The 22,400-nt window shown below is 34.6% G+C and overlaps 1 protein-coding gene across 1 annotated transcript; it reads left to right on the top strand.

The window, feature by feature from the left end:
• Positions 1-645: 645 nt before the first annotated feature.
• On the top strand, positions 646-3,290 carry LOC131942106 (cytochrome P450 3A29-like). The gene is made up of 2 exons (XM_059301829.1): positions 646-789; positions 1,624-3,290. The coding sequence occupies exons 1-2, from the start codon at positions 707-709 to the stop codon at positions 3,077-3,079; spliced, it is 1,539 nt and encodes a 512-aa protein (XP_059157812.1). The 5' UTR covers positions 646-706; the 3' UTR covers positions 3,080-3,290.
• The last annotated feature ends 19,110 nt before the right edge of the window (positions 3,291-22,400 follow it).

Below are 22,400 nucleotides of genomic sequence, written 5' to 3'. Positions count from 1 at the left end.
GCGGTCTGCACCCCCGCTTCCCCCCCCCCTCCTCGCTTTGCCTCTGATCACATATATGCTTGGTTTTTTGGCTGAGAGCAACCACAGATATTTAGAAGAGGCAGATAAATGTCTTTTAGATATCGCAAAGTAGTGATTAGGTTTTAAAGGAAATAATTTCATTATATGTGGTGATGACTTCATTAAGAATCAATCACTAAAAGAGTAAATAATAAATAAAATAAATATTAAAAAAAACCTTTATAATAACAAACTTTCGAATGCATTGATAAACAAAACGATAATAAAACCAGATGATTTGATTAGTAAGAGCAATACAATCTCATGAAATCGCCTACACACACGGACTTGCATGGACAGACATACATACACACACATGATCACTGATAAGTCAAACTAGGCTAGTTTATAAATGCCAAAATAATTGAGAATTGTAACTGATTTAAAAAATCCAGTCATATGCAGTTATTTGAAATGGTTATTTATAAATGAATAACAAATACAAAATGCAGACTTATGTTTTAGTTTTTTCTTTTTTATAAAATTAATAAATGTCTCTTTCCTGTGTTTTAGTGAAGTTTTATTTTTCTCGTCAAATAGGGTGACCACTCTTTTCAACTTAGTTACATAAACAATCTTAAAGTCCAAGCCGTAGATCTTCGTAATCTTATCTCTTTGCATCTTAATGTTTCTAGTCGCATAAAATATGGAATTCGTATTCTGGACCTTATTGGATAATTGTTCTTTATGGATTGTATTGTTACCTTTGTTGATTATATTATTATACATGTAAGTAGTTCTAGTCTAGAGTCCAGAGTTACTAACTGTAACTACTACTAGATCTAGATCTAGTACTAACTACTAGACTACTAGGCCTAACTATTAACTAAAGTTAAACTAACAAGACTAAGACAAGACTCACTAAGGACTAAGACAAGAATACTACTAAGTAAGTAAGACTGACTAAGAGTATTAGACACTCAGTAGAGTCTAGAATCTAGCTTAGCTAGATCGATCTAGATCTAAAAAATATTTTTAAAATAACTAAAATTTATTGTCGATTTTAAATATTTTTTAGGCATAACTAGATCTAGGCCTAGACTAGATAATAGATATTAGATATTTTTATTTTAAGAATTTCTACTGAATCAGGCTACAATTACTGAATTTGGCCTAGATCAGATCTAGATGCTGCATTCATTTTCATTAAATTATCATAATATTTATTAAGCCTATAAAATAGTTCCATCAATTTCGTTGACCGTTGAATACAAGATGGCAGATAGAGCCTACGCTAAGCCGCTAAGGACCTCAAATGCCAAATGAAGTTGAGTTTAGTTGAGTTTACCACTTTGACTTTGGCATATATGACTGTTAATGTATGACAGGATAATGATTAATGATATTGATAGTTATAAGTTATAGGATAATACAAATTATACAAAAATAGTTAGGTACCTAGCAGAGCTAGATAGTAGATGGGCTCATGGACATCCTATTGACTCGAGCCTTGGATCTGAACATAAAACTTTTGGGTTAATAAGCATGCAAAAAAAAAACAACTTTAAGAAAACTAAATATTTCAGATAACCAGTAGGTCCTAACCAAGTATTTTTATTTCAGGTATGGAACTTCCACATTTCATATTTGGAAAGAAAGAAACATTGAAGGACCCCCGCCAGTTCCATTTTTCGGTAACATTTTTTCAATGTTTGACACTAAAGTTGGAACACAGAACACCATACAGATCTGGGAGAAAAAATATGGGAAAATTTTTGGGATTTATAAATTCCGAGACCCACTTCTAGTCATCACAGACACAGCAGCTCTTAAACAGGTGTTTGTTAAAGATTTCAACAACTTTGCTGATCGCTACTTTTTTGGTGATGGATATCTACAGCAGCCAGCACTGAAAAAAGGAGTTTTCTTTGAAGATGGAGCGAATTGGAAGCGCATCAGAAGAATTATGTCCCCAACATTTAGCGGCGCCAAACTCAAGCAACTCACCCATTATATTAATTTAACAGCGGGACACCTGGGCCAGAATTTGAAATCCTGTGCTTTGAATGGCAAGCAGCCAGAGGCAAAGCAAGTTTTTGGAGCTTATGCTCTGGATGTTATCTGCGGGGTTGCGTTTGGACTGGATACCAATTCACAAGAACACTTTGATCAACCATTTATCGTCAATGCTAAAAATTTAATGACATTTAAAAAAACCTTGCAGCTGATAATTATAACCATAGGTCTTTTTCCATTTCTTGGACACATTTTTAAATTTTTCGGAGTGGGTTATTTCCCTGGAAGAGAGATAAGATTTTTTGAAAAAAATGTTTCTAGGCTGATAAAAGAAAGGAAAGACCAGCCTGATGGCAAACATGTGGATTTCCTACAGCTGTTGATTAATGCAGAGGCAGAGGAGGGTGAAGTTATCGGAGCGAAACATCTGTCTTCAGATGAAATAGTTGGACAGTGTATTGTATTTATTATTGCTGGTTATGAAACAACATCAACCACCCTCCAGTTTTTGGCCTATGAGTTGTCAAAAAATCACGAAGTCCAGAATAAAATTGTGCAAGAGATTAAAACTGTTCTTGGCAAGGATGAGCCAAATTATGAAAACTGTCACGGATTGAAGTATATGGAAGCTGCTATTAACGAGACACTGCGGTTGTACCCTCCAGTGCACCTCCTGTCGAGGAAGTGTGAGAACCCTATTGAGCTGAACGGCATACCCATACCAGGTAAATGCAGCATCCTTATCCCCCTGGGAGTTATAAGCAGGAACCCAGAGTCATTCCCTGAGCCTGATGTCTTCAAACCTGAAAGATTTCTAGAAGGTTCCACGGAAGCAGAGAATCCGTTAACATTTATACCCTTCGGGTTCGGTCCTCGACAGTGCCTGGGGATTAGACTAGCCATGCTGGAGCTAAAAATAGCATTGGTTAACATTCTAAGGCATGTTAAGTTAGTCAGTGTCACCCCTGAGGTACTGGAGTTGGAGGATTACACAGGGACTTTGGTACCTAAGGAACCAATCAGATTTAAGTTACAGCCAGTTTCTGAAGAAGAGAATATTTAGTTATTTTCTTTGTTACTTCTCTTATACAGAATCTCAATGTCAACATGATATTACAAAGTACAAACTGAGTAATTTTAGACTACATATAAACGCTGTATTGGTTTGGCTTGAAATGTATTTTTATTCTTTTTAAATCTTTTTAAAACTAAAGGTCCAGATGGACACTTTGTTTTTTGGTCTTGGGCATGTGTTCCATACACAGACACTTCTATTCTCAACCTACGTCAGGTACCTGACATTACTATTTGAAAACTTTAACTTTAACTCAGTATTTTATATATATCTATTGTCATTTTTAGTTTTAGACAATGAAATATTAAAGTTCTGTTATATAAATTAAGCAATGGTATATTGTTGAGAATATTTTTGAAATTGTGATGGATGTTTGTTCAATTTTAATTTCTCCTTTCTTATAAATATGATTTTACAAAAAAAAATGCTCTGCCCTGTGTATATTAATTATACTTTTTGATACTTTTTATATTCTCCAATGTTTTTGTAGTTTTACAGAACAAAACAAAAACATTTATTCACATAACCTACTGTAACATAGAATGCACGAGAATTTTACATTGATAAGTATGAGTGCCTTAAGTTCTGGATCACAATTTACTTTATTTGCTAAGTTAAATTCTTAAACTTCAACTCGTGTCATATTATTATATACTTATGATCTACCTACTGATCTTTTTATATTGTATTTAACATTACATTGTTATTTTTATATTTCCCGTTGTAAAAAAAAAATCTCATTCAAATTATAACTACTTTATTTACTCTTATCATTTTTTAATTCACAAGAAAATGGCTCTACTTACTAACTACTTGACAAACTGTAACATTGAAGAGATTTGAATGCACTATAATTTTTATTTTATGTTAACAAGTATGATTGTCATAAGGCATGAATATCAGTACTTATAATTTACTGATATAGCTGGTGTTGTAACAAGCATTCTTTGCTATTTTTCTTTTTAGACCTATATTCATGATAAAGTAGTATTTTTTTCATTAAATTTTTTTGTTAAATTTGAGAAGGGGCATTCGCAAATCATTTCACACCCATAGGGGGAGGATGGGGTTCTACTTTTGTAACCAGGAGTAAAAGGAAGGGATTTAGAAAGTGTGACTTCACCACCAGTATTGTGCATTTTTTAAATAATTGCTCATCTAACTTTTTTTGTAATTTTTCAAATTTTATTAGAATTTCTGTAAATTATAATAGAAATTAATAAATCTACCTAATATTATTAACTCAATGATTAGAAATAAATCACTATTTCTAACAAAAATTAAATATTTAGGTGTGGTGGGGAGACAGGTGAGGTAAAATTGTAGCATTTCTCAATGAATTTTTGTTCTGTTATACAAACTAATGAGTTGTCAGATGATTATGATTCAGTTTACCTTCAATGCTGGTGCATTGCTAAAACAATAAAACTCAATATCTGTAACTAGTATTGCTCACACTGATTGTTTTGTATTAAAAAAATCTATTTGAGAGAAAAATTTAAGCTAGTTATATTCTTTACTCATCATGCCAAGAAAATAATAGCTGCAGAATCTCTCAAAAAGTAACAATTGTAAGTGAAATATACATTATATATATTTAAATACTATCATATATGAGATATATTGATTTAGCTCAGACAAGAGAATTAATCATGGATCATTTGTGCTTGTTTACCATTAATTATCAATGTTTTAAAATACAAATTACATCTTGCTCTTTAATAATAATACTATATCAAAAGAATGTGCTTGTTTTTCATTCCAGTATATTTTTATATTTCTGTAGCAGGTTGTACACAATGGAGTGACACACATGATAGTAAGCTGATGAACTTAAGTATCAACATTAATATAAAAAAAAAAGATCATTTAAAAATAAATTATAAATTAGAACTGTTTATTACATTTGCAATAAAAACATGCTACTCATAAAAATAAATAAAATATATATTGGTTATGTAGCTATTTGTCAAACAACATTGAATAGTGGCACATTTTAAAACAACAATGACAGTTGTTTTTAATAATATAAATAGTAGTGGGAAATGAGATATTGGACACAGTGCTAGATTAAAACTGATCACTATACAAGCCTAATCATAAGAGTTATAACTCTACAGTGTCTAATGCATTTCTCATCCTTCTTAAAAGTTATATCTCATAAAAATTATAGCCATAAATGTCAGTTTTATTTTTAAAAAAAAAAGGTAAATGGGATTTTAAAAAACATTACATATCACAGTAAATTTTCAGTTTATGGAAACAGTAATTTTTTAACTTTACCATATTTTAATCATGGTTTGTAGAATTATCTCCCTTGCTGTGCTCTGTATCAACAGTATAGTCAGAAAGAGAAACTTCAACTAGATCTGAGGCTGTCATTGAACTCAGATAGCTTCCCTCCCCTTCTCTATTGGTCACCTCCCCTTCCCTGCTAGTTGCCTCCCCTTCTTTACTCAAATCTCCAAAAACAGCTTGAGATCTCTGCTGAAGGTCAAACAGGATGAGATCCGCATTGTATATTTTAGCCTTCTGCACCACTTTGGATATTATGTCTGCACCCTGGTTTACACTGGGCTGTCCTGACTCTGCTTCATGACTCCCATGTTGGCGTGACTCTGCGTCATGACTCCCGTGTTGGCTTAAGTCTGCGTCATGACTCCTGTGTTGGCTTAAGTCTGCGTCATGACTCTCATGTTGGCTTGAATCTACTTCATCACTTTCATCTTGGCTCAAGTCTGCTTCATGTTGGCTCGACTCTGCTTCATGATCCGCATTTTGTTGGCTCGACTCTGCTTCATGACTACCATGTTGGCTCGATTCTGCCTCATGATCCGCATTTTGTTGGCTCAGCTCTGCCTCATGATCAGCATTTTGCTGCCTCATATACTCACTAAACCCGGTGAGGTCAAAGCTTGAGAATGTGACAGCTGATCCCTCGCTTGCATCTTGCTGACCCTGGTTGTCTTTCTTCAGTGGAGTCAAATCCACCAATGGTGGCATTTCTATGGAAAATAAATCTTCATCTGCTTGATCCTCAACAGGTGAGGCAGATGCCCGGGAGTTGAAATCTAACGTTCTTTTTGCGCTTAGGAATTTCAGCTTTCCTTCACTTGATTCAGGGTTTGCCAGATTTTCAAGGGATTTCAGTCCAAACCTGGTGCGACTAGTGGGATCAGGCAAGATGAGATCTGGTTTTTGGAAGGTGTAGAGGTCAGGGTTGATGTCATAGGTTGTTTTGGTGGGTTGTGTTGAGGAGGAGGTGGGTGCAGCGACCCGATGGGGCGGCTGGGCTGACATGGGCGTGTCAACTTCTATAATGGTGCTCAGCTCGTGGGCTTGATGACCTGTGTAAGGGGAGGGTGGGGATGCGGTGGTGTTGATGTAGGATGGTGTGGGGTTATAAGATGGCGTTGCTGTGACGTCTTCAATGGTTTTGAAACCGAACATTTCCGGCAAGGTTGCCTGGGACCACGGCAGGTCGAGTTTAGGTTTTGTCGGGTCAAGGTAAGGGGCAGAGGTTAACTGTGATGCCCAGGTTTGGGAGCTCGTGCTGTTGGGTGCAGAGCTCAGCAAGGACCCCCAGGGTTGGGAGGCGGCAGGCTGGGGCTTGGGTGCGGCACTCAGCACGGCGGCCCAAGTGTGGGAATTCTGGTCACCTGTGTCCGTGAGTGCTGGCTGGAAGGGCTTGAAGGCAGAAATGGGTAGGTTTCTGTAGTCGGCAGATTTTATTTTGTGGAAGGAGATATCAGCCAGGTAGGAGTCATTAGACAGGTTGCCAGGTGTGCCGAGACTGCGCCTGCCACTTATGCTCTCACTGTCACGGCTATCATTCATTCCGGACCTTGGGCTGGTAACGAAATTGTTGCCTGATAAAATTTGAGTAACCTCCCTTGTTTTCTCTGTTGAGCCGAGCTTGTCCCAGGTTCCTGTTTCATATACAGGCATACTATGTCCAGGGATGTTAGATCCAGGTTGGGCGTTGGCCGCGACTAGTTTTGACCTCAGTGATATCTTTTGCTGCTCTAATAACCTTTGACCCTCGTTGAACTTTTTCAGCATGGCGTCTTTATGATTCTGGATCTCCAGCAACTGGGTCTGAAGCTGGGTGTGCCTCTCCTGGAACCCGGTCCTGCTTTGCTCAGCCTGGGTCACCAAGTTGGCGGAGAAGCTGTCCAGACCAGAATGTGACAGCATTGGACTTCCTCTGTCCTCTTCGCTGGAGATTATTCTAGAATCCTGGGAAGCAGGCGTAGCTTCCAAAGAATCTTTCCACGAAATCTGACTAATATTTAGGGAGTCGTTCCCATCTTGAAAAGACAAAGACTTCCTAATCTTCTCCATCTTTTTTCTTGAGTCAACTTCAGCATTCTCTTTTGGGCTAACTTTATCTTGTAACACTTCTTTATCAGGTTTTTGAAAATATTTTGGAATCTCTTGATAATTAGACATACCAGCATTATTCATCACTGTAGAGTAGTCTCCCCCTAATTTCACTGGATCTGCAATAAAAGGTCTGATAGGTTCCCATTTTGTATTTTCCGTTTGCTTATGAACCTCATCTCCAGAATCTTTAACCAATGACCCACTAACCCCAGGACCAGCCTGACCGCTAACACTTTGCGATGTTAATCCCAGATCCTGCCGCCTTCTGTCTATATCAGCTCTGACGTCGTCCAAAAGTTTCTTCCTCTCCTCATGGGTTTGCAGCAGTTTGCTCTGGTACTCTTTGACTTTCCTCAGGGTAGAGTCGTCCAGCATGGACTGGCGCTGCACGGTTTTCATCTGGTACTCCCTCATCCTGTGGTCCAGCTCTTCCTGTTGACCCCTCCATACAGAGGCTAGAGAGGAGGGGGGCATACTCACTTCCTGTTGTCTGCTAGTCCCTAATACCATTTCCTGTTGCCTGTTAATTCCTAATACCACTTCCTGTTGCCTATTGATTCCTATTGCAACTTCCTGTTGCCTGTCAATTCCTGAAATTTCCTGTTGTCTGTAAGTTCCCAGTGCTAATTCCTGTTGTCTTTTAGTCCCTAGTGTCACTTCTGGTAGTGCGTGTGTTCCAACGGTCCCTTCTGGTAGTGTGCTTGCGCCGAAAGTCATCTGTCTGTTTGTTCCAAATTTCACTACTGGTCGGTAAGCACTTAATGTCAAATGACTTCCTGTGTCGAATGTCACCTGACTGTTGGCTCCAAATGTCACTTGTCTGTTTGTACCTGGCATCGCATCTTGCTTTCTGTCAACAGCTAGTCTTTGCTCATCTACCTGAGAAGGCAACGTTACCCCTAATCCAAATGCTTTCGATTGGTTTATCCCAACTGGTAACTTGCTTTCTTCAGTACCAACCCCTTTTCTTGCATACAAATTCTCTTTGGCTGCAGGTGGGAATAAACCTGGCCTATAATTGACATCTGACTCTTTGAAAACTCCAGTCACCAGCTTGCCAGCTGGTAAGTCATCTTTAGACTCAGCCTCATGACTATGGTCAATGTCAACTTCCTCTAAGGTCATACTCTCTTCTGTGTGTAGACTTGTCTCCCTTGAGCTGCCTTGTATACTAGTCTGTATTAATTTCTGTTTCTCTTCCCTTAAAAAAAAACAAAAATTGTTTTTGTAGGCTTACTGACAACATAATTTTTCTGGAAATAGTTTAATACAGTGATAATGATAATTGCGTTTACAAAAAAATAGCTGTTTATTAGATTAAATTTTGTACAAAAATTATTTTAAATTTACTAAATTTTGTAATGTGTTACTGGATTACTTATTTACTATATTAATTTATTAGTGTCTAGGCTGAGTGAAGTTAAATTTCATTGCAAAGTATAATAAGGTAAAATATTGAGTATTTATTAACTGATAAGTCAGTATTTAAAATGTGTTTCTCACTCAATTTGTAGAATTCTCCTGCGCAAGTCTTCAATCATCTTGTTATTTTTAGCTATTAGCTCTGCGTCCGGTGGATTAGATTCAGCTTTCTTTTTATCCTCTACCCTTGCTTGCTGTCTATTTCGTGCCTGCTCACCTAGATCAAGATAACACAAAACATTAATTTATATACATTTTCTTACCCAAGCTACAGGTAAAATAATATTACACAAATAAGCCTTAAACTTTAATCGTTGCAAAGCATCAATACATTATCAGTTAATGTCAAAGAAATTAAAAAAAAAATTTTTTTAATAACACTATTTTTTTGTAATAAACAGTCTATTTCATGAAGCAAAAAAATGGTTTTAATAAAACAATGTATTTCATGAAGCAAAGAAAATTAGTTTTAATAAAACAATGTATTTCATGAAGCAAAAAAAAAATAGTTTTAATAAAACAATGTATTTCATGAAGCAAAAAAAAAATAGTTTTAATAAAACAATGTATTTCATGAAGCAAAAAAAAAAATAGTTTTAATAAAACAATGTATTTCATGAAGCAAAAAAAATTAGTTTTAATAAAACAATGTATTTCATGAAGCAAAAAAAAAACATTTCCTAAGTATAACTACACCACTTTCTTTAAACTAACTCTCACTAAAACTATAAAAAACAGTGATGATTAAACCTTTTTAGTGTAGAAAACCATATAAAAAATTATTTCACCTAAAAATATTTAGGTAGTTGTAGTATGTTTTAATTTTTATATTTTACCTGAAAAACCAAATTACCAACAACGGCCATAAATAAAAAAAAACCTTAGTAACAACCAATGATAGCATCTAGAATATAAATACAACACTTTCAGAAAATAAGAGTCAGTATTTACTTTCAGCGTCTGTTCTCTCTTGCCCCTCCTCCTCCCAGCCAACTTTACTTGCCACTGTCTCCGATAAGTTATCAGGTACGGTCTGTGTTTTTTCTGCTGGCACAAACTTGACCTGGGTCCCAGATACTTCTCTCTGCTCTTTGATGCGGCTTAATAATTTTTGTAGGACTGTTTCTGCTATGATAACATAAAACTTGTCAGATGCAATATGCTTGAGAAAAATTTGACACATTAATCCTGATAAAACATGACAAAGCAAGACAAACATGAAATATCAACAAGTTTCACAAAATTTTGTAGAAATAAGAGACCATTTTTGTGTAGAAGTAATCAATAGTTGAACCACCTATACTCATGTTTTTTTTTTATTTAAATAGGCAGCTTATCAAATAATAAAATTTAAAAGAACGAAATGCATAAAAATATAATAAAATGCCATTTGCAGTTAGAGTAAATAATGTAAAGGAATAAAAGAGGCTAAGATAACAAAGGTATTATGTGGCCTGTATAAACCCCAGCTAACTTAAATGTGCTGATTTAAGTTAAGTGGAGTCCAAACACTGTGAAAATACTAATGTGCTTAACAAAAGTTAGTAGAAATAAGAGACCCTTTTCATCTAGATGAATTTCAGAACTTTATATTTTGGGTTTAGTACTGTCTAGCATGACAGTGGGATGAATTAATAATAAGGAATATTTTTTTAAAAATATATTGCAGAGTGATTTATTGTAAGAATAAAAGATGAAAAATATTACCAGGTTTTTTAACCTCTGCTCCTTGACCCTGGCGGCCAACATTAGTGAGGTCACGGAGTGCTGGGTTAATGCGGGACATTGGAATGGAAATGTCAGGAGTGGAGTCATGGGCAGATGACTCTGTCAGTTCTTGTGAGACTTGATCTTCAGAGATATCAAAGCTCTGGAGATCATCTGTAACAACTTCTGCGAAAGAGGAAATAACAAGCATTAAATAAAGCAATAGGGCTACAACTAAGCTTTTTAGTTAAAAACAAAATAGTAAATTTGTTTGCTATCTTTTAATGCAATTTCTATATAAAATTAAGCCAAGCAAAATGAATAATATCAAAACACACAAAAAAGTTTGCTGTTATTTTTTATAAAGCAAAACGAAATAATCACGGACATCCACTTTTTAAATTTTTTTAAGTTTGGCCAATTTCAAATAGTACTACTGCATTTAGGTATAACAATATGAAAGCAAAAAACTATGTCGATCCTGCAACATTAAAATTTTTTAAAACATGACACAATGGAACAACAACTGTTGTCAAAAACATAATTTAAATGGCAAAATATGAAAACTGTTGTTTATCTCCTGTGGTCTTCAACTGTAAACAACAAGATTAAATCAAGCTTATCTAGGTAATGAAAGAATGACTTACTACAATGTTGAAGGTACAATTCGTCAAATTTCCTCTCCATCTCTTGTTGTCTTTCTTGTCTCTCTTCTAAGCATTGTTCAGGAGGAATAAACACTTGCTTCTACATCAGAGAAATACAACAAAGGAATATAGACCACAAGATGACACTACTAATGTTTAACAAGGTGTATGTGATACTCTAATGTGTTGGACACCATGTCTTGAGGTGCTGATATAATTTTAAACAGAATAATATACTAACAAATATGTAATATAGTTAAATTGAGATATATTTTATAAAACTTCAACTGTGTTTTAGTTAAAATTAATTATTATGTATGTAACAATCCAAAATAAATTTAAAAAATAGTCTATGAAAAAATTTTGTTTGGGTCAGTGCTGAGAAAATTTATGTTAAAATAACTTACAGGAAGATCAGATAAAACAGCTTGTCTGCGTCTCCGATCTTTTTTCTGCAACAGGCTGAGATCTTTCATCATGTCACCCAGATCCTGAAATATGAAACACATGAGGTTTGAAGAAAACTATAAAAAGTGAACTCAAAATACACATGAAACAAATATTTCTATAAGAAACTTTATATGATATTAACATTTGTCATCTGAAATATGAAACTCATAAGGTTTGAGGAATAATATAAAAAGTGAACGCAAAATACACATGAAACAATATTTCTATAAGAAATTTAGCTTGATGATAAAATTTGTCTTGTGGACATATTTAAAGTATCTTTAGAGAGTAATACAATCCTGATGATTATAGCAATATTAGCAGACAAAAGAATATGACAATACTATGTTGCATTCAATAGTTTTGAATGATAAAGTGGTTAAAATTTGAAAATTAAAAAAAAAATTATATTACATGTTTCAAGATTTCCTTTTGTAGAGCTTCATTGCCACGGATACGAGCGCGTTCTATTTGCTCATGTCTGGACCTTGTCTTCTCTGTTAAATCTTGTCTAAGTTTGAGGTCAGTTTCCTGACCTTGAACCTTGGCATCATACATATCCTATTTATAAAAAATATAAAGTAGGTCAATAATGCAACAGTACTTCAACTTGAAAAAAAAGCAGACAACCATTAAATAGAACACATTGATCTTTTGTATGTTATAATAGGGACAGGATGGTCTAGCGGTAGAGAGCTGGACTGCTAACCCAAGAGTCTCAAGTTCGAATCCGGGTTCAAATCACTGTAATGTTACTGAGTCCATCCAGCTCTGATGGGCACCTAACTTACATTAGGAAAACAAAGGTCTCTGGGCATAGTGCTGACCACACTATCCCTTCATATACCAAGATCTCTGAAGCAGATGAACTCTACTTCATCTACCCCAAGTGTCTCGGGCATGAACAGGGAATGCTGAAGATGTTACAATATGAATTTGATGTCTGGTCTCTTGAATATGGAAAAACAGTCTTCCCACAATTCATCCCATTTGGTGTGACTGAATAGTAAGACATTTAGAAATCTGAAAGTCTTATGGCATGGAGTCTGTAGAGTTTCCAACCAATGAGTACAATAGCCCTCATTGGTACTTTCATTGTGTCAGGAAAATGTAAAAGCAGTCAAAGTAAAAACAATCATTTCTAATGTTGAGCATACACTCCCTACATATGTTAAGTTAGATCTTCCTTATGGATCATAAGGTGGAAGGGGAACTAACTTAACTACGGTTAGATTCACTTGTAAAGCTGAGAGAGAGCGAAATACCTGTTCATCCGTGTCAGCCCGTACAACGTGGTAGTCAGGAATATGGTAGCGGGTTGTAGCAAAGGCTTTCATGTCAGTCATTGGGATAGCTTTCTCTGTGAATTCAAAATACAAATGTTCCAGAAACAATAAAAATATGGTAGGGCATAGTAGCAAAGGCTTTAGTGTCATTCATTGAGATGGCTTTCTCTGTGAATTCAAAATTTTAAACTACTGTTTTAGAAATAATAAAAATATGGTAGTGGGATCCAGCAAAGGCTTTCAAGACAGCTTTGGGATAACTATCTCTGTGAATTAAATACATAAGTTTTATTTTCAAATGTGTGCTTTTCTAATGAGCATAAAGTAGCTATGAAGGATATGATATAGGAGCAAGTAATTTGTTAAAGAGTCCAATTAATGTAGTCGGGGATGTTAAGGTTATTGGAGTCTTCAAGAAAATAGGTTAGTAGATTAGGAGTTCGTAAAAAACAAATGAAATATTTGTTGTGGTAAGAAACGAATAATGAAGATATGTGTAACACATTGTATTATTACAAGACAATCTAACTAGTCCACATTTTTATATTGCATTATAGACAATAAATACAAATTGTCACTGGGTCAATTATTTGTGTCAATTGAACATGTAAAGTGTGCAACTTCAAATCATAAGTTTAAAGGTTTAAATCTTTATAACAGTAAGTAAAGTGCATTTTGAACTTGACCATGTTGCAGATGGAGTGAAGTTCATCTGTTTGACTTCAGCATATTTGAAAGCATACTAAGTACAATGCTCAGCTATGTATACTTGCCCTAACTTGAGTCAGGTACTTACCAAACCTAGATCGACTCAGGAAAATCTACTGAATCAAACCAATGATTATAACTTTAAACATTTGGGTTAGTAACTGAGTTCCCTATCACTCAACCATGCCATCTGATTTTACAAACTCACTTTTTAATTTCTCAAGTTCAATGGAAACATCTGGTGGAGGAGGGGGTAGAGATGCAATCTCAGCTGCTCTTTCTTTCTCCACCGCCAAGGCAGTTTTCCTATAAAGAAATGAAACACAAAATTGTAAAATAACTTAATTTTTTATTTTTAGCACCACGTAATAAAATATTAATTTTTCTATATTAAAATCTATTGAAACATTACTTTTGGCTATAACAATTTAATTTAACAGAAGAATTACCTTGAAAGAATATGCTTAGTAGACTCATACTGTTTCTCTGAATCTTCTCTCTTCTTAGTTTCCATCGCTTGTTTAAATCTTTCCTGGGCATTTCTCTCTGCCTCCTTCTCTCTCTGTAGTTTCTCTGCTCTGTTGATCCCATCACCCTATAAGCACATCATAGCTTGCATAATTATTTTGTTGTGAAAATTAAAAATTATCTTCTTCTTCTACTGCATTCTTAATTTTAGTGTTGGAAGAGATTCCCTCCAACCCAATCAATTTGTTATGCTTTTCTTTTTGAATTTGCTTCCATAGCCTTTGTCCAACAAAGAACAAACTACAAGGCAGAAGTTGTTTGATTTTGGAGTTGTCTCTTCTAGAAGAGTTGCTGTCTCCAGCTATCAAGCCTCATCTGCCTGAGGGTTCAAACTCTACCAACTCTACCGCACCTACCCCTTTAAAAACTATCGAAACCTTTGTATTTAGATTAGGCTCTATAAATATATAAGAGATATTTGAATACTATGCACTTTGTATCTGTATTCACCTAGGTAGGTTAACATTTTAAAAAAAAAACAACATTTAATCAAACTCAATGAGCAAAACTGCTCAAACATTGTACATTTACAAAATGTTAATTTTATATATTTAACAAAAGCACAATGACATAAATTAACTTACATGTAAATGAGCCTCTCTGTGACCTTCACCTATGGTACGTAAGGTATTCTCATATTTTTGCTCCAACTTCCTAACCTTCTCTGTTTTCTCTTCCTCCCACTGATCCTATTTTTTTGTAAAGACACATTAATAGATTCACTTTTATTTTATAAATACGCAAAGAACTGCCCTTAACCTAGAAATGTTCTTAATTTATTAGGTTAAATTGCACACGTATTTTAAACCAGCTTGTGAAATTTTCAAGTTACAAGGTGTATATCCTCAATAGCTAACTCAGAAATAATTAAACAAATTTAATTTTTAAAACTAAAGTAATTAGTTATATTATGTATTTAACAAAAGTCTAAATGTAAAATTTAATTATTTTTAGAATTTAGTAGTTAAGATACTTAATGTATTTTATCAAATTTGAAACTGAATTTCAGGTGAAACAGTTAATAAAAAATTAATTAAAAATTGAAGATGAATCAGATCACTGTTCAGGAAATTGAACTACTATTATGCAATACATTCACTACTTTTTTTTTCATTTTATTTTATGACCAAGTGTTGTTAAAGTTTACTCTCGCTTTGGATATAATCTTACCTTAATTTCTGAAGCTAACTTGTTCATTAATCTTTCCTTCTCTTTGCGAACATCATTTCTGATGTTAGCAGCATTGATTTTAGCCTGTTCTCGCACCTGATAAAGAATAATTCAAAACTTTTAAATGTTTTAGGTGGCTATGTAGTATCCTGCTAAAATTTAACCATCAATAGTATGCATGAAGTTAAGTTATTCTGTTTGCTGTAGCCACTTAAAAGGGATTGTTAGCCCAGAACAATGCCCACTGCATTTAAACTTTAGTCAGAAACTAATCAGGGGGAATGGGCCAGAGAAAATCCTTTAACATTTAAGGTTTACAAGTGGTCTAAAATTATACCATACCTGTAAAAGTCGCAGTTTTCTCCTGCGTTCACGCTCCTCTTTGAGAAGACGTTCCACTTCGTTAGGGCTTAAATGATAAGACGGACCTCTCATGATGCACCATCAGTCTAATAAAAAAATTTAAAAAAAAACTTCAGTGTGGAAAAACTACTCTAGTAAAAAAATGAAAAGAAAAATATGTCTAGTAAAGCTGTACTTTATAAAATCTGTTTTATTATTGCCTTTTTAGAACCTATTTGTTTGATATTAAAATTAACTCCTAGCAGCCAGCAGGCTAATCCATAACAACACTCCCAGTGTTCATTACATTTTCTCTATTAAATTTGTTGTTATATTATTAATTGAATGACCTACACAATAATATTAAATTTTAATAATTATTTATTTATTGAAGAAAGAAAATTAGTTACGTCAAACCTTGGGTTCACCAAAACAATGAATTAAATGAGTAAATCTTATCGGATACTGGGAACCACATTGCTGTATTGTATTCCAGGAGGGCCTGCCGAAATTGGGAGCTTGTTACAGTCTTACAGTGTCAAATAGTTTGCGCATAATTATTCATGTTTTATCTACTTGTAGCGTAGGCTAATGTAATAGCATAGAATATTTTGGTGTGGAGTAGATAAAATTAAAATATAGGCCTAGGCCAATTATTGTTTATTAAAACTATTATCCTAAAATTTATTAGCCTTAACTACACATTAGTTTTAGTATAATTTGTGTAGGCTTCACACAAGCCCTAGTTTACTCTAATTACTAATACTTAGGCCTAATTATATTATTATAAACTAAGAGTCCTACCCAGACTGCCTACTAGGCTAGGAGCCTACTACTAGTTGTTAGTAGTACTAAGAGTACTAAGACTAAGGCTTCACTTTCACTAAGACTTGTAAGTTTAAGTAAGAGGTTAAGATCTAGAATCTAGGAGTGGGTAAGGGGTGTATCAGTGTAAGACTTAAATAAAAAAAAATTATTTCAATTTTGATCATTTTAGAATTTTCGGGTTTAATTCATTCTCAGTTCAGTCAGTGGATTGATTTCAGCCGCAATTTCAGCGGCTAATCTAGATTCTAGATCTATGTTGAATGTTGATAGGACCTACTGCTTAATAAAATAAGAGTAGAAAATACATTATGATCAGTATGACAAATGCGGTAAAATCTTAGTTTAGCGTCGTAAATTCGGCCAAAACTAGTAATGTAGGAGAGAGTGAATTAATGAATAAGTCATTAAATATGAGTATATTTTCGTATATTTTGATAAAATATTATAAATAATTGAATAATAGATCACCATTTATGGTTAAATCAATTTAAATATCCTGAAATTAATTTTTATCAACCCTGTTCGAGATAGTAAATTTGCTATTAAAAACAGCAGCCATCTTAAGCAATTGTTATTTAGAGTAGCTTCCCTTTTATTTCTATTCGTATGAAAATGTATTTAAATATGATTGTCTTGTTTGTTGTATAGTCCGTATTACAAAGCATTTTTTTTTAAATTCTGCTCTTTAAAAACTGAATTTCCTAACAAACAACTTTATTAATTCTAGAAGCATTGTGAGATGCAACTTGTATTCATGTATTAAATCACGTTTTTTTTTTACTAATGTTAATTTGATCTTATAGTTTGAGTTTTTTCTTATTGTTTGAATGTTCACTATTTTCATTTCAGGTTTTTCTTTTCATCAATTAGTGATTCTATCGTAACTTATGACATTTTTTGCTTCTCTTTACCTTAATTAAACCCCAAACTCCGTCATATTTTTGTTGTCAAAGTCACAAGTCATAATGTAAAAAATTACGCTTCACTCTGCCTTATCTAAGATCTCTAACCATAATTTTGACAACATTAAATGTTTGTCATCATTTATATATACAGAGAGACAAAATGTATTATCCACCAGCTTCCCTCGTAAAACATCATCTAAAACAATGAGCCAGTCCACCCCTTAAGTGCGTGTTGTCATTATGGTCGATCGCAAGTCTCCACCTGCCAGACACATGTTGGTTATCCTTTGTTGTCAAATTGTCAATATCAAGTACACAAGTGAGTGATATGGGGTTGTCCATAAATGATGTCACATATGATTTGCTACGGGAGTGAGTGAAGATTTGTGACGTCAACTCAGGCGGCTTTGCAATTTATGACGTGTCGGTCTCATGAAAGGAGGTGAACGGGGAAAAATACCTAGGTGCTTGATGGAGAACCTCTATAATGCTTTGTTCAATCAAAATAACGATAAATAAGCATTAGTATACGTATACCTTGCTTAAAACGAATCATCACAAATGTTGCAAGCCTGCTAGTTTAAGACATTCGGCAAAACGGCCGCAACACATTATCCCCGTCAAAAAGGCTTGCCACCAAATGCCTGCCGACGAATAAGCCGCGTCTAATGCGGGGCGTTAGGAATACGGCCATTAGCATGGGCCGCGTTAGAGCACCAGTAGGCTATCGCGCTTTGTAAGATGACGTAAATACTTGAATTCAATTTCGCTAAACTGCGCGAAAATTTAGTAATGTTCCATCGTTTGAGGAAATTTATTTTCTTGGACTTAAATTGAAATATCATGTTGACTGTCTGGCTCTTAATTTCCGAATATCACTTTTAATGTATCAAGATTCAGAACTATAATTTACTTTAATATAAGTGTCATCTTATCGTTTATTGTGGTTTTTATAAAGCGCAGAGCAGCTACAAAATCGGGCGGCCATCCAGTTTTCACCAAGCTTCTTTTGGAGCTTAATATGGGTAGTCTAGTTCTATACGGTGTGAGCTTAATACATTTTTAAAGGGCCGAAAGTCTCAAGACAGCAAGCTTGCAGAAATAACTACGTACGTTTAAATGGACGAGTGATAGATGTGTTAGGGGCTGTTTAATGAACACCAACTTATGTAATCATATTAAACGTCGCAAAGGCGTCAAAAAGGCAGTTCTTGTTTTTTTTTCTATAAAATTAGCCCAACGGTCGGCGGTACCGCTACATGACGTCACGTGCGAGCGTTAACTCGGTGACGATCTGCTAAGTGGGGGAATGAAAAAGGTGGGGTTCAAGAAATGCGACTCGGCAAGCTTTTTACATTTCTTAACCCTTCTTAATAGTTCTTTCGTCCCCACTGAGAAAATGGATCACCAATGAATGACGCGTTATACTTCTACAGCTGGTCTTTCTCCCACAACCATCCCGTTTTCACGAAAAAAAAAAACCTGACCCGTCTCCAAAATCACATCGCTGAGTTCTACTCAACCTCTCCCCACCACAAATCACAATTTCTATCTGAAACAATATGTTCATATGTTTGCTCTGTAATAATGCACGCTGTCATTACTATCTTAAGAGCGACGTCATTTATGAGCGATCTAATATTGATTTGCTTACTGCAAATAAAGTGTTCAAAAGTTCGACCTCCCAACAATTGTTGTGGTCTTGGATGCACACTATTAAGTCTGATAAGGTCTTAGTCATTCATGTCAACTATATTAAAAAAAAAAGAAAAATTATTATACAGGGGGTCATCCATAAATGATGTCACGCTTTTTTTGACGATTTTTACCTCCCCCCCCCTCCCCTCCGTCACACGTCGTCACAAAAAGCCAGACCCCCTTCCCTAAAATGACGTCACACCTCAGCCTACAACCTCCCTCAAAATTGCAGTTGAATTGTTTTTAAACAGCTATATTTTTCCAAAATCTTGTCTGAACTCTGTCAAAATAGAGTATTTTAATCAATTGTTATTACGATGTATTAAAACAGTTTTTTAAAACGTAAAATAACGACTGTAATTCGTTTTGTAACATTGCTTTTTTAAAATGCAAAAGTGTGACGTCGCACCATCTGAACCCCTCCCCCTCATCACACAACGTCACAAAATTACGGACCCCCCTCCCCCCTACGAGTGTGACGTCATTTATGGACGACCCCCCCACCCCCCGGCATATATTAAAACAATACAAAACAATCATATTAAACCACAAAATCAACACAAAAGACATGCGAATAGACAATTTATTGTTTTTAAAACATGGCCGCTGCTTGTATTTACTCATTGTTGTCTCGAACGGGGTAGTTTAAAGTTTATTCCAGGATATTTATGACTGGTTTGGTCTTGGATTGTGATTTGTTATTCAATTATCTGTTATATTGTGTAAAATATGACATAAATATGGCCAAATGAAAGAAATATTCATTAGTTACCTTCATCGCACATTACTAGCTACGTTGGAATTTACGACGCTAAACTAAGATTTTACCACAAATGCGATAGCACAAAATAGATGTCAAATAAAAGGTAATGTAATGAGTGATGAAAGTTTAATCAATAATCATCAGACCTTCAAAACTAAATCAAAAGTTATCGAAAACAGGTGTACATATCGAGTCCTAGACAACCAGCTGATTTTCTGTTTTAATTTAAGTAGTAAACTGATATTTAGATCCAGAAACTAGATTTCTAGTCCTACAATTGATAGAAGTGTTTTGGACTTACTTTTGGTCTTTAATTCACTGAATTTAGTGCATAACAATTACCATCAAAGCGTCACTGTTTGTTAATAAATTTCATACGAGACACATCAAACTCTGTTTACAAATTTTTATAAACAAGTCCGGACAGATTTTTTGAACTGACAGCGTCCCGAAAAGTTTTCGCATTATTCATTTAAATTATTTTAAAAGTTACAAGGGACCTGGAAAAAATTGATTAGTAGCATAGACCTAAATGATTATCATTTTTAATCAAAGAAAACAATTTAATATACCACCAACACTATAAAATATAATCAAATAAATGGCTTAATAAGAATCCACGCATAAAGGGGATTCTAACTTATTAGTTTAATGTGACAATGAGCTGGATAATACTAGATTTTGTATTTCATTTAAGACTAGATCTATAAGGAAACAAATTAACAATAATGAAAAAACATGATCGTTTTGTTATAAATATTGAGTTTTGAGATGGTCTGATGTTTTGTTACGTCATTTTTTTGTGGGAGTGGGGTGTTTCTTTCAGGCATCCCTACACCTACTTGGATATAGAATACAAAGGTAATTTACACAGAAAGTATACTATAACCAATGTCCACCCTCTCCTCCCCCCCACCACCCCATTCCCTAGAAGTTTCAATCATCCACCGCCCATTCCCCAAATATAAAAATATTTGAAAGGAACCCTGAGGTCTATGGTTCCTAAATTGTTAAGACCTATACCAAAGATTTACCTAATATATGAGTGATGGTAAGAAAAGTAGTTGCCTTTCAAACCTGATGGTCTATGGGTTAAGTGACCTGCTTCTGTGACCTCAAATTATGAATCATGATAGTGGTCTATGGAATTGTTATATAACAATTAATTAACTGGCAGGTGGGTATACAAATGTCAGTTATCTGTGTTATGTAATATGTGCATGATCCATAATTTAATGGAATATCTTACAATGTTGAGCTGCTTGAACAATAAATAGTTTGCCTATTTTGACCAAACTTTTAATAGAAAAAATGCTCCACTTTAAATCATGATTGCTAAACAAAACAAAACAAAAGAATTAATTACTTGTCAACACATATCATGCACAATGTATGTCTTCTTGCTTAAAATACTGTCAGATACAGTAAATAGTCCCAGTGGCATAGCCAGGTCGGGTGTCACCCACCCAGAGGCGTAGCGACCCTTCCCTGGGACAAACTTTCAAATTTTCGATTTGCACCCCACCCCTCGAACTTTCGATTTGTACCCCCCTGTCAAGTTTTTCTCTATATATTTAGCTATTTTTTGCCTTGGTGTCACCCCCCTACATGGTGTCACCCGGTGCGGTCCGCACCCCCACCCCCTCGCTACGCCCCTGAATAGGCCTACACTTTGATGGCTATATAAAACTATACTTTATATTTTTTTAAATAATGTAGCTGTCTTTATTATTTATAAATCCCAAGCAAGCTTCTTCTTCTTCTTCTTCGTTCTTAATTATTAGTGTTGAAGGGGATCGAGATTTATCTGCCAGTGGGTTTGATTTGAACTCGAGACTTTAAGCAAGCTAATAACATCCAAACTCCCCTGCAACCTTTAAATTTTCTCATTGTACAAAAATTAAAATAGAAAATAAATAGAAATCATAAATTCCCTACTCCCCTTAAATAACCATAGTTATAATAAATATTTTTTTTTAAAGTATTTTTAATGCAGAAAAAAAGTTGCTATATTTAATTTCTTGAACACTGCTACTAATTACATTACATTTTTTTTCTTCTTGCACCCCCCCCCCCCCCCCCCCCCCCCTCAGAGGGCTACATCATTTACAGGCTATTCTCTCTATATATATATACCAATAAAAATGCCTGAAACATAAAACCAGTCAAAATGCCTTCAGACAATTAAAACAGTCCCTTTCTGGTATTTAACATTAACAATTTGGTTGCTTTCAGTTTATGTCATGACCAATTCATCCTATGTTAAACAATCTGTTTTCTGGCAAATACTAATCGTAGGGCAAAATACTGTAATAGAGCTATATACATTTTAAATGTGATACATTATATCTGATATTTAAAATTGTTTTAATATCCCAAGTCTAAAGGATTTTCACTAGTGAAAGCAAATTTAATTGTTATAGGAACAACTAGTCTATACTGCAAAATGAAGCAGCAAAGAAACCTTGG

The sequence above is a fragment of the Physella acuta genome, unplaced genomic scaffold, assembly GCF_028476545.2.
Source record: "Physella acuta isolate Inbredline_101_S28 unplaced genomic scaffold, ASM2847654v3 ptg000388l, whole genome shotgun sequence".
NCBI classification, from domain to species: Eukaryota; Metazoa; Mollusca; class Gastropoda; family Physidae; genus Physella; species Physella acuta.
This window is presented reverse-complemented; position numbering and strand designations above follow the sequence as displayed.